Raw genomic sequence first — 13,090 nt, forward strand, 5'->3', positions numbered from 1 at the left:
CTGCAGTGTGACAGCTATCAGAGTCTGCCATGATTTGCAGATGCAATGTCCTGCAGCCACAGGCTTAATATTTATTAAGATTTCTCTCCCAGTGATCTCTCAGCATCCTCCCACCCCATGTTGTCTTTAACCTCTCTGTGCCTGTCTCCTGTGCCCTCGGTGCTGCAGGCAGAGCCCTCAGCCCTGCTGCGTGTGCAGAGGAGCTGCTCCTGGGCAGAGCTGTCTCTCTGCAGCACTGCTGCTTCCATGAGCTCCCTGTGTCCCAGGAGCCCAGCCCAGCTCAGCAGCACAGGAGCAGCCCATGATGTCCCTTTCTCTGTCCCCTCTGGGCTCCTCCAGGTGTCCCTGGGGCTCCAGGGGCACATCCTTTCAAACAACCTGAAGTAATCAGTGATGTTGATTCTCTCTCCTGTGAACAGACACTTCTTGCCAGCATTATATTCTTCCTCTTAGAAAATAAACTGGTGTGAAAATCATCTCTTCTTGTCCCATCATTAGACAGGACACCTGGAAGGTTACAGCAAAGGATCTGATTTCTCCAAGCTGAAGGAGGAATATCTTCAGCTGAATGGATTTAGTAATTTTATTCTGGTTTTATACTCCCAGGTCTAGAGAGACATTCAGCAATCTTTGGCCATGCCATATCTGTGCTCTGAAGCAAAGTTTTTGCACACATGGGCTCTTGGACACTTGGTACCAGGTTTCTTGCGCAGGTCAGAGCTGGGCTGGTGCCACAGCTGGGGTGGTTCAGCCCAGATGTGAGGCAATGTCCTCAGCCAGGGACCTGACTGGGGAGCTGGAGCTGTCAGTGCTGCAGACAGAGCTGTGACACGGATGGAATAAACTGCCAGGCAGGGTGGCAGAAGTGAGTTCATCTGGTATGCAAGGACAGCAGCCTTCAAGCACAGCAACAGTCCAGATCAAAACTCAGCCCAGACCTGTAAGGCAATTCAAGGGCCCCATAATGAGCTGTTACTACTGCAGGAACAGTTAAAGGAGAAAAAATGTCACTGTGTGGCCACTGATGAATATAATAAGAGGTGAGAATCCCTGTGTCCTATCGTACTCCCTCTTCTCCAGCAAGGTCTCTGAGATCTCTGTGGCTGGAGTCAGAACAAGCAGCAGTGCATGTGGATCAAGTCAGGGGTCACTGGAACTAGCACAATCCTTTCCAGTCTATGGGACAGCAGGGGCAGCATCCCAGGAGCTGAGACAGCAGGACGATGTCACATGGAGGCCACTCTCCACCACCATCTTGGAAAGCTCATGGAGACTGGGGGGGCTCCCTGACCACTGGGAGCTCTCACACAGTGTGTGCACTTTTCAAAATGGCCAATGGGTGAGCAGGGGAACTAAGGGCTGTGCCCCAGAGCATGTCCACTGGGACCTCATTTCTGGGTGTGTGGAAGAGAAGGTGGCGGGGTTTATCCAGGGCAGGTTGTGCCTGTCCATCCTCTTTGCTTTCTGTGAGGAAAGGACAGGGTTGTGGACGGTGGGAGAACAACAATGGCCCGTTACCTGGAAGGCCACAAGGCATTCAGCATCACCCCCCACAACATTCTTGTGCCCAAGGCAGTAAATTCTGGTCTGTGTCAGTGTGTAAGTAGATGGGTAAAAACAATCTGGATGGTTGGGCTTGGAAAGGTGCTGTAGAAAGGGAGAAACTTTCCAGTCATGAGGACAGTCAAGCACTGGAAGCTGTTTCCCAGGAGTGTGCACTCACTCTGTCCCAGAAAGTGACCAAGGTGTGTTTGGATAAAGCCTTGAGTAATCTGGTCTGACCCTGCTGTGAGCAGGAGGTTGGTCAAGACACCTCCTGAGGTCCCTTGGAGCCTGAATGACGCTGTCCTTTCATCCCCTTCATGTTTTCAATTTAGGGAGAGCTCTCAGGTTCTCCCTGACCACAGGAATAATTCACAGAGGGTCCAGAGCTGCTTTACAAGGGCCTCCAAACGGCCCTGACCACATCTTGTGCATCCCTTTTCATATGTCCCCACCCAGGGTCTTCTTTTTCGCTGTCCTTATACCCTTCCAGAATGAACAGCCCATCTTGCTAATCCTTTCATAGCAGGTTGTTCAAGAGGTGTCAACATCCATGTACAGAGTCTACACAGCAGCCAGGCAGCAAAGCCACCATTGCAGAAATGGAGATGAGACACTTGACCAGCTCCTTGCACCCAGATATCAGCGTGACATGTCTGCTGAGATTGCCGGGAACACCTGAACTATAAGTGCAGAGCATGTGAGTCCTGGTTGGGTATCCTGGCTTGTCTCCTGACCCATGTGGTGCTTCAGGCTGAGAAGAGAATCAAAACCAGCCATTGGACTGGGGTAGTTCCATTTTACACGTGTCACACAGGGCAGATGAAGGGAGCTCAGAACTCCAGACTCTGCTGCACGGTTAGGACTGCAGAGACTGGAAATGCAGGTGACAGTGTGTGTCAGTGCACACACATAAAGATTCTGGCTTCCTTTGTGCCTTTGTACTGACCTGGGATCTGTTCCTTGGCCTTCTTTGTCTCAAAACCAAAACTGTTCTCCTATTCCCACAACACCTCACAACAGGGGAAAAAAAAAAAAAAAAGAGAAAAGTCATGAAAGATGCATGATTTTGTGTTAATTCTGTCCAAGAGGTGTACTCTTTATATGATTACAAAAAAAAAAAAAAGCAACAAGCAAACAAGCAAACAAACAAAAACAAAACAGAGAGAAAAAGCATTGTTCTAAGAACTTATTTCAAGACACAACTGCTGAGGTGTGGTAGATGTTTTGAAAAGCAAGAATGACTATTAGGAATGAAAATAAATAAACTTAGTTTATCATCATCATCAGTGAGAATAAGGAGTTCCCTGTTACTCTTATCAGTGACAGCACCACCGTTCAGAAACATCCTTCAGAGCATCTCCATTTTTCCTGGGCTCCCAAGCTCAGCCTGCTCAGGTTTTGAAAGGATTGCTGCAAACCCCTGTGACCCAAATCTCTACAACTGTCTCTCCTCAGCAGCCTTTTACCCCAGGAAGGGGAAAACTGCCAATGCAGACACCAACACAGTGCCCAATCTTCCTGGAGAGCCAGGACAGTTGTGCCACACAACAGCAGCCTCTGAGGGAAGCTGGAGGTGATGGGACAGAAATGGTTTCAACCCAAATTATAGAATCATTGCATCATGGAATCATTTAGGCTGGAAAAGACCCTTAGGAACATGGAGTCAAACCGTAAATCTAACACTCCCAAGTACTCCACCGCTAAACCATGTCCCAAAGTGCTACATCTCCACATCTTTTAAACACGTCCAGCAATGGAAGCTCCAATCCTGAGCTGGCAGGACACCACTGGCTGCAGTTTGACATAAGATACTGGTCATGGCTGTGAGTTCAGCCCTCGCTGCAGAATGTCTCACACCCTCCCTGAGGAGGGCAGGGGGCTGGGAGATGGGAGCACGTTTCAGTTTCCAGATCCCAGGACAGAGCTCAAACCATCCTGCCCTTGAATTCTGGCATCCCATTTCCTGAGATGCAAAGCTGGTGGCCTTCTGAGGATAATCATGTTAAAAGGCATCAATAATCCTTCAAGTGTTTGTGTAATTTGTCTAGGAATGTCAGTTTTATATGCTTATATTTAAATATCTACAAAATAGTACACTGCATCAGTGGTACCCCTCTGGCAATGACAATTAAATAGGCATTTGCACTATAAGGCTTCATACCTCATCCACAAACACATATCTAAGTGGTTCAGATGATGGCTGGTCTGGCAAACGTCACCCTTTGTGTCCCCAGGTGATGGACACTGCTCATGTGCCTCTGCAGAGAGTGACAGGAGCTGGATCCCCTTCTCGGGACAGACTCCTTCCAGGAGAGACACAGACACAGGGGGAACTCATCCGGTTTTCATGGCATTTCACTCGGCATCAGTTTCTATGTAATTGGTGATTTCATTTCTACACAAATGATCATAAAGAGACAACTATTTAGTGAGACATGGTCATAAAGGGGCTGTTATGGACAAGAAAGCTCACCGTGAACTCTGGAGAGAGACAGGAAGGTTACAATAAGCAGCAGGAAGAACCAAGAAGCTCGAGGCCTCTTCTGAAGAGCGGGAGGCCTGAGCAGCCGTGATTGGCCATTGTAGGTGTGGGAGAGGGTCAGGGCATGTCAGGGAGAAGCAATGAGATGGCTGATGGCTTCAGTGAGCCCTTCCAGCCATGTCTGAGCCCAGAAATGGAAAGCAGTTGATGTCTGCAGGTGGAGGATGAATAGGAGGAAGATTTTCCTGGGAATATGGAAGGAAGAAAGGCCTCTCTTTGGCTCATCATATATGGCAGTACCATTTGCATGCTGTGGGCATGGCTGTGCCTGGGAGATGGGGAACAGCTGCTGCTGGGGTGACTGTGCTCAGTCATGGCCCATGAGCTGACCCTGCTCTGCTCCTCTCTTACACTGCCCACACTTGGATGGTCCTCGGGAATCATCCATGAACCTGGTGGATGCATGAACCTCCTGGAGTGATGGGCTATGGATCCAAATAGGGGATTCAAGCAAGTTTGGGACTGGGACACTGAGGTGACTGGTGACCATTGCCAGGTGTATGAAAGAAGCTGGATGAGTTGTGATTTGCTCACAGGCATTTCCAACTCTACAGAAAACCAGAGCCTTGCAGTTAAAGCAACAGAACTTGACATAAAACCCACCCCAAAACAGAAAACACTCACACTGACCACAGGAAAAGCCTTGAAAAACATTAGAGAAAGATCTACCAGGTCCCAGGGGTCAGGGCTCAGCCGTTCTGGTGATGAACAAGCATCAAGGGCTCACATGGCATCAGAGCCACCTCCACATTGCGTTCACCACCTGGAACCAGCATCTCCAAGCCTTTCCTTCACCAGCCTCCAGGGACAGGGACCTGCACTGGTTGTTTCCTTCACAGCTGTGTCAGTGATGGCCCTTCATGGGATCCAAACACCTTCAGAAACTTGAGTTTGCTTCTGCCTTTCACTTCATTAGACATTTGTTCATTCTTTCAGTAGCTGCAGTTCAGGATCATGGCAGCAGAGAGGTCACTAACATATAAAATGCCCTTACAAGCCAAGGTTCTGTGCATCATTTTCCTAAAGGCTTCAAGGCTGCTGTGGATGACTAGGGAGATTTCAGTAATAGCCAAACACAGAGCATTTCCATAATAAATAGAAGTAAAGCCAAATTTATTCTATTTTTGTTCCTGTTCACCCTTCCCTCCCTTTCCAGAACAGGTGGTATAACCACTCTCCTGTTCATATGGATGTGGAACGTGTCCTGAGAAGACTGAATAGGTCAGAAAAGTGGGTGCCTAAATCACCACCTGAATGAGGAGATAGCCCAGAACACCTCAAGAGGAGTCACACTCCTCTGGATCAAAGGTGGGTTCTCTTGGCAATCTCAGATGTCACGGCACAGCGATACTTGTGTTCAGGAGCTGGTCAAGTGACCCATCTCCTGTTCTGTAATGGTGTCTGAGTTTGCTCAGGCCACCCCTGACTTGAGCCCCATCCACTGCTGGGTGTTCTCCACACTCCTGCCGTCAAGAACAAAGTCCCCGGAGGCCTTGCTGGTGAAGATGGAGGCAAAGAAGCCATGAAGAACCTCAGTCCTGTCTGATTCTCCTCTTACGAAGTTGAGCAGCAGGTCCATGATCACCCTGTCTATTCTTCTACTGCAAGTGAAGCACCGTCAGCTCATCTGCTGCCCTTCAGGTACAGGTATCAAGTCCAGGGCAGCTTTGGCATCATCCCCACATCCATGGACAAGGTTTCTAAATTCCTCCTTTGCAGCTTCCCCTGCTCCCACCTCCTGTGTGCTGCCTTTGTGCCTGCAGCTCCAACAGTTCAGGCAAACAGTCTCATGAGATAAATGCTTCTTTTCACAGCTATTTGAAGAGATCATTCTTGTGCTTGGAGCACGCTGTCCTGTAAGGCTGATCAGATTTCCTGAGCTCCTTCACCCTTCAGACCAACTTCCATGTCACCACCTTTATTGGCCGCCATCTCCCAGTATGTCTAAGTGTTCTCTGGAGCTCACCAGCCTGTGCTGGCCTTCCACCCTCCCCTCTGGTGTCTGGGACCCCACTGTGTCCTGCTCACAACAGACAAGCTGGACACTGATGTTCACATCCCTCACCAGCCCTTCCTTGTTTCCCAGTTCCAGATCTGGTGAGAAAAAGCACTGCAGACACCAAGGTCATATCCCATAGGACCCATGTAGGTCCCTCAGCAGGCCAAATCCTGCTCTCCTGAAATCCTGCTCTTGGCCTTGTTCTCATCTCCCAGGAGCCTCAGCTCCACTTTCCCATCCCTGACTGTTCCATCCTGACCAACTCTTTCTGGTCTGTAAGTGTAAAGTCCCACAGGGCACCTCACCTCACTGACTCCTCAGTCACCCGTGTCAGGAAGATGTTGTCAATGAGCTCCAAAACCCTCCTGGATGGCTGGTACCTTGCAGATATTGGGATATCTCAGGTCTGCCATGAGGACATGGCCTGGAAACATGAGGCTTCTTTCATTTGTCTGAAGGAGGCCTCATCTCATTCCTCTTCCTCATCAGTGAGTCTGTAGCTGATGTCCAGTCACCACAACATTGCCCATGTTGTTCTGCCCTCTCATGCTGACTCCTCAACGTTCAGCTGACATTGCTGTCCCCAGGCAGAGCTCCACACATTCCTGCTGCTCTCCCACATGAACGGAAACTTGTTCTCTAAATCCAGATCTCCGGTATTATGAGCACCAGAGACCCAATACTCTACTGTTTCTACAGGAGATGGTATTTATAGTATACTATAACTCCTCATATTGTTATGTTGGGAGAGACAACCCATGAGGATAAACAATCTGCATGGAAACATTAACAGCTGAGCAAATGGAGCTTCAGTCAAAGGAGGGTCCAGACCTTGAGAAAACCTGGGATTCACCCAACAGAAAGGTCTCTAATTTGTACATAGAGAAATGAGCAGTGCTTTATCAGGGTGGGACAATAAACCCATCCGTCAGGACAGAGCAGGACCTGACACGCTGAGCAGTGACCCTGAGGAGAATGGCCTGGGCACTACAAGGTCCCCACACCAGCCCATGGTGCACGCTCACCATGAACAAGGCAGCTGCACACGGGGCTGCATGAGGAGGAGCGTGGGGACCAGACACCTGCAGTTCTCATCCCATTCGGTTCAGCACTGGTGTGACCCACACACACGGGTGTGTGCCAGTGTGCGGCTTCCCAGTTTGGAGAAGCAGGGAGGAACTGGAGAGTGCAGGGGTCTGCCAAGGCAGGTTCAGGACCCTGTGCACATGGTGTGGGATGCTGAAGGACCTGGGCTGCTTTGGCCCAGCAGCGCTGGGGAGGCTGCAGCAGTGCAGGAGTAGCTTAAGAGTGCTCCAAAGGTGATTTCAGAGATGGTGGAGGTTTTCTTCACAGTGGGAAACAGCATAAGAAATAAATAATAGCCCAAAGTGCAGCTGGGGAGGTCCAGGCAGTGCTGTGGTGGAGCAGGTCAGCAGAGGGAGTCTGCATCAGCCCAAGGCTTTGTGCTTCAAGGACCAGCTGGGGAGGATGGAGAGATCTCAGCAAAGGAAGGAAGATGCTCAGACAAGAGCAAGGTGGGGCAGCAGGGGGGATGTCTCCAGCCTGCAGGGAAAGAGGTGCAGGGGATGGACAGCACAGGACAGGCTGTCGTGGAGATGATCACCGGATGTAAAGAGGCTGAAAGCCCCCACCAGACATGAGCTCCTTCTCCCCTTGGCTATGGCTGTTGTCTCCACCACTGATACCTGTGAGCAGACACCTTGTCCTTGCAGCACAGGGGCCTCATGGCCTCCTTGTCCCCAGCCAGGAACCTGGGAGGTGTGGGTCCATAGTCCTGCCCTTGGCCTTGCACAGCCCCACATCACACTGTCCCAGGAAGGGCCCAGGCAATGTGGGAGGGACAGGATCTGCCTTCCCAGGGCTGGGGGTCAGGGCTTGGCCTTTTGATTAATGAAACACATCCAGGTTTACTGGTCATCAGAGAGACCTTCACCTTGCTTTTACTGACCGGTCATCTCTAACCAGACCCTGGGGTCAGCTCCCCCAAAGTGTTCCTCAGCAGGACCCATTAACATTACAAGAAGCTTTGGGGTTTGAATCTGACTTTGACTTCTTGAGATGTATCTTCAATTTCCTCCAGGGTCTGAGGTCCATGGACTCAGCACCAAACCCACCAGAGGGGTCATTAAAGTGCCTTGGGCTGCTCCTGTGCTGCTGAGCTGGGCTGGGCTCCTGGGACACACGGAGCTCATGGCAGCGGCAGCGCTGCAGAGAGACAGATCTGCCCAGGAGCAGCTCCTCTGCAAAGCGCAGCAGGGCTGAGGGCTCTGCCTGGGGATCTCAGGGAGAAGAGCAAGGCAGAGAAAGATTAAAGGTGGTCAGGATTGGGAGGATGACTGAGAGCTCACTGGAGGAGAAACCTTTGCAGCCCTTGCCATGGTAAGTCTCTGGGTGCAGGACAATGCTACTGTAGCTCCTGGGAGCATCTCCTAGAGTTAGCACAGGCACAGCTTGAGGGATCTGTAGGGAGGGGCTCTTGTCAGGCCACGTTGAACAGCTGTGAAGCCGGGTGAGCACCCAGGGGTGCCCAGGGCTGTCTTGCAGAGCAGGGTCCCTGCACCCCAGGGCTGTGCCAGGCCAGGGACTCTGCCACCTGCCAGGGTCAGCACTCAGCCTGCCCGTGGAGATCACCACGGTGCTGTGGGGAGAAGCTGTAGGGGGAAGGAGTGACCTCTATGAGGGCAGGAATGGTGCTTCTGCTGTGGAGAGGGTGCTGTGTGGGTCAGCACTGCTCACAGCTCCAGATCACACCCAGCATTTTTCAAGTGGATGCCTCAAGGAGAAGATCAATGCAAGGATTACCACCAGACAGATAAGGAGCTTTCCTGAGCATGTCTTCTCAGTTTCCAATCCCAAGCGGTGGGGGGTGCAGGAAAGGATAAAATGAAAATGAGCTCTCATGTTTAAACAAGTCACTGCGACTCCTGAACTTTGAGAGATGAGTACAGCTGCCAGAAGGCTCATATCGCTTTAACACCCCTCTGCCTGTGGACAGTAGCTGCATCACCTTGGCTGGACCCATCAGCCTTAGTCTGACCTGTTCTGTTTTCCAACCTGCAAACAGGAAGATGCCCCCAGGCAGTGCCCTGTGAACAGGCAGGATCTGTAGGGCCAAGGTGATGGCACAGAGGGTGGGATGGTGTGTGAGCCCTGACAAGGAAAAGACATGGACAGGGAAACACCTCCCAGGGAGAAAATCTCCAACAGAAGGGATGTGATATTGAAAAGAGAGGAAAATAAACCCAGAAATGTTGTGAAAGGGAGAACACAGAAATCTCTGTATGATGCCCTGCAGTGCAGATCCCTCCTGTGAGCAGCCCCCTGGCCTCCTGTCCCACCCAGCAAAGCCTCTGCCCTCAGGGCCGGGGGCTCCAAGGCATGAAGCAGCTCCTGTGCAGCCAGAGCTCCAGTTCCTCTGCAGAGCACAGGGGCTGAGAGCATCTGCCCGGCAATGTTGGTGTCTGGGAGGTGGCTGCACAGCTGGGGAAGGGTGACGCTGTCTGAGTGCTTGGCTGCCTCTGCCCTGGCCTCTCTCACACCCACCCTCACCGCATTTTCCTTCTTGTTCTACTGCTCTGGGTCACTGCTGTTTTGATCTTGTTCTTGCTGTCAGGCTCTCTGGGGATGGGAGTGCTGAGACCTTAGGAAAGGGTGAGACATGTCATGGTCTGAGGTCGGTCCCTCTGCTCTCAGCAATGCCTGCTGGCTTTTCAGTTTAACATGGGAGTTTGATCACCCTCCATCTCAGAAAGGTGCCAGCCCAGGGAAGCTGCCCTCACTCTGCACTGACCCACAGGCATCCTCTGGTCTCACAGGACTCGCTCTGCTCTCCCTGAGTGCAGCAGAAATGCTGAGGGTTTCTAACACCAAACAACACTCCCCAGGGGAGTTGCAGGATTGGACTGGATGATCTTTCGAGGTCCCATCCAATTCCTAACTTTCTGTGATTCTGTGAAGCTGTAAAAAAACCAAACATTTCAAACTTCATTTTACCATCCTGTTTCCTTCTGGTGATAGTGCAGATGCTGACAGGCCCTTCTTCGCCAGCAGCTGTTTCAGATGGTAACCTTGAACCCCAGGTCTGTATCCTGCCCCCGCTTCCCATGGCCCCTGTTGCAGAGCAGGGTTGACTCCTCAGCAGCCAGTGGGCACAGGCCCTGCTCCTCACATCACCTCCAGCCAGCACCACCCAGGTCTCAGCCTCAGAGCTGAAGGAAGGTCTTCTAAAACACAATAAGGTCATGTGGAGCAGTAGTAGTGTATATAATGGCTTTGATTTTGCTCAGAGAAATCTCCCCATTCTTTTCACTTTTTTTTCTTACTATCACAGAACCCACATCCCAAGACAGCAAATGTCCAACAGCAGCTCCATCACCCAGTTTCTCCTCCTGGCATTCACAGACACATGGGAGCTGCAGCTCTTGCACTTCTGGCTCTTCCTGGGCATCTACCTGGCTGCCCTCCTGGGCAACGGCCTCATCATCACCACCATAGCCTGGGACCAGCACCTCCACACCCCCATGTACTTCTTCCTGCTCAACCTCGCCCTCCTCGACCTGGGCTGCATCTCCACCACTTTCCCCAAGTCCATGGCAAATTCATTCTGGAACACCAGGGCCATCTCCTACACAGGATGTGCTGCTCAAGTCACTCTGTTTGTCTTCTTCATTTCAGCAGAGTATTTTCTTCTCACCATCATGTCGTACAACCGCTACGTTGCCATCTGCAAACCCCTGCACTACGGGACCCTCCTGGGCAGCAGAGCTTGTGTCCACATGGCAGCAGCTGCCTGGGCCACTGGGTTTCTCAATGCTCTGCTGCACACGGCCAATACATTTTCACTGCCCCTGTGCAAGGGCAACGCCCTGGGCCAGTTCTTCTGTGAAATCCCCCAGATCCTCAAGCTCTCCTGCCCAAACGTCTACCTCAGGGAAGCTGGGCTTATTGTTGTTGGTGTCTGTTTGTTCTTTTTGTGTTTTGTGTTCATCATGGTGTCCTATGTGCAGATCTTCAAGGCGGTGCTGAGGATCCCCTCTGAGCAGGGACGGCACAAAGCCTTTTCCACGTGTCTCCCACACCTGTCAGTGGTCACTGTGTTTTTGATCACTGCCATTTTTTCCCACTTGAAGCCCTCCTCTATCTCCTCCCCATCCCTTGACCTGCTGGTGTCTGTTCTGTACTCAGTCGTGCCCCCGACATTGAACCCCCTCATCTACAGCATGAGGAACCAGGACCTCAAGAATACCCTAAGGAAACAAATGTCTGGATATTTTTCAAAGGCAATAAACTTCCTATCTTCTGCATATCACTCAGGGTATAACTCATGATGGGCCTATCCGCTCTTCAGCATATTTTTTTATTTTTATTTTATTTTTTGCAGTTGGGGAGATGCTTGTTTGGTTTTGCTTTTTTAAAATGTGATAAGGTTGCTTACAAAGGAAGTCATTATCCATCTGACTTCTAATTTACCATCTACATTTATAGTTTGAATCACAGCCTGATACTGTAAATTGGCTAATAAAAAAAACTTCTAAAACCAAATCAATTTACTATTTTAGAAGCAAGAACCCTTTATTGATTTATTGGCTCCCATGGGAATTGTTTTTTGCCTAATGGGGGTCCTGAACAATTCACAGACACAGGTTATATTCACACAGATCATACATATTCATTACATTTCCAAGAAATCCTTTGCATATGCATTACATCTCTTTGTTATTCTACTTGAAACCTCCTTGCACTGGTGTCACAACCTTTTCTTCTGAGAGCAAGGGCATTGTCTCCTAATCTTCTCCTGCTGAAAAAATACTATTTTTGTGACTTAATGCCTAACAAGTGCCTGACAACTGACATCTGTGAACCTTATTACTATTAACTTATAAGTGCCTAAAATCTATGACCCTTAGTTATATAGAATTATTTTATTACTAATTGCTGATTTTAAGTATCACCTGGAATCATCACAGTGACAATGGGGAGTGCACTGCCTGTCTGGGATGTAGGAGATGGGGTCTGGAATGAGGGTCCTGGGGCAGTTTCTCCTGGTTGTTCATGAAGCAACAAGAAGGGCTAGATATTTGGACTGAGAGACTCTCCTTGAGGACTCCCAAAGGGCATGGATATGGTCTACAGTTTCCTAAGTTCTCCTCTCAGTGCTGCCTTTTCTGGTGAGGACCACAGAGGCTGCCAGCCTTGTAGAGCACCAAGAGAGGCCTTGTCCTTCCTGTGGTCACAGTGGGAACCCAGCTCTCTGTCTTAGCCCAGCTAAGGAGCCTTGTCTAGGGGTGACTTTTGGGGTAAGCGTGACATGTGGGGTTTGCCTTAGGATGTGCTGAGCACCAGAAGTACCAGAACAAAATGATGTGGCTTCTGGGTGAATATTTTTTTTCAGTGCAAGCCCTGACACAGGTCTCAGATTTGCTTTCCATGTCTCCCTTCATAATGAATGATGCCTTGAGAGATGGGCACCAATCATTCTCCAGCTACTTCCCAGGCCTGGTGAAGCACCAGGACAGCAAGGACTTCTGGCCCTGCACCCTAAACTCTGAGTATAATCTTGGGGCAGCTGAACATCAGCATTTTTCTCTCCAAGGCAATTTCCAGCCCAGGTCAGTTCCTGTCTGATCTCTCCCCATCCCTCCTCTGATCTGATCTGGTGCTCTTGGCCCCTCCCCGTGCTCCCCACAGGGCCCCAACCTGGCACTGATGATCTGCAGAGCACGTTGGCTGCAGGACTATGGAGTGACTGCAGACTGGTTGTGCTGCTCAGTGAGGGCGAATTATCATGGACTCCACACAATCCAGTATGAATTCAAGTGAAGCCAATTTATTACAGAAACAAGCCTCCTTATATATGCAGTTATTTCCTGATCATGCATCAACGCTCCAAGCATGCATTAACTGATTGGATATTGTCTATGTTCACGAGATGTCCACGCACCCGAGTCTTACTGCTAATAGGTCTGTTGATTTATATTGTGTTG

The 13,090-nt window shown here is 50.2% G+C and overlaps 1 protein-coding gene across 1 annotated transcript; it reads left to right on the plus strand.

The window, feature by feature from the left end:
• Positions 1 to 10,459: 10,459 nt before the first annotated feature.
• Positions 10,460 to 11,434, plus strand: LOC309452904 (olfactory receptor 14A16-like; the record flags this gene model as incomplete). Its single annotated transcript, XM_082077563.1, has 1 exon — positions 10,460 to 11,434. One exon carries the CDS (start codon positions 10,460 to 10,462, stop codon positions 11,432 to 11,434), a length of 975 nt encoding a protein of 324 aa, XP_081933689.1.
• Between the last annotated feature and the right edge of the window lie 1,656 nt (positions 11,435 to 13,090).

The sequence above is a fragment of the Streptopelia decaocto genome, assembly GCF_964273445.1.
Source record: "Streptopelia decaocto genome assembly, contig: HAP1_SCAFFOLD_97, whole genome shotgun sequence".
Lineage (NCBI taxonomy): Eukaryota > Metazoa > Chordata > Aves > Columbiformes > Columbidae > Streptopelia > Streptopelia decaocto.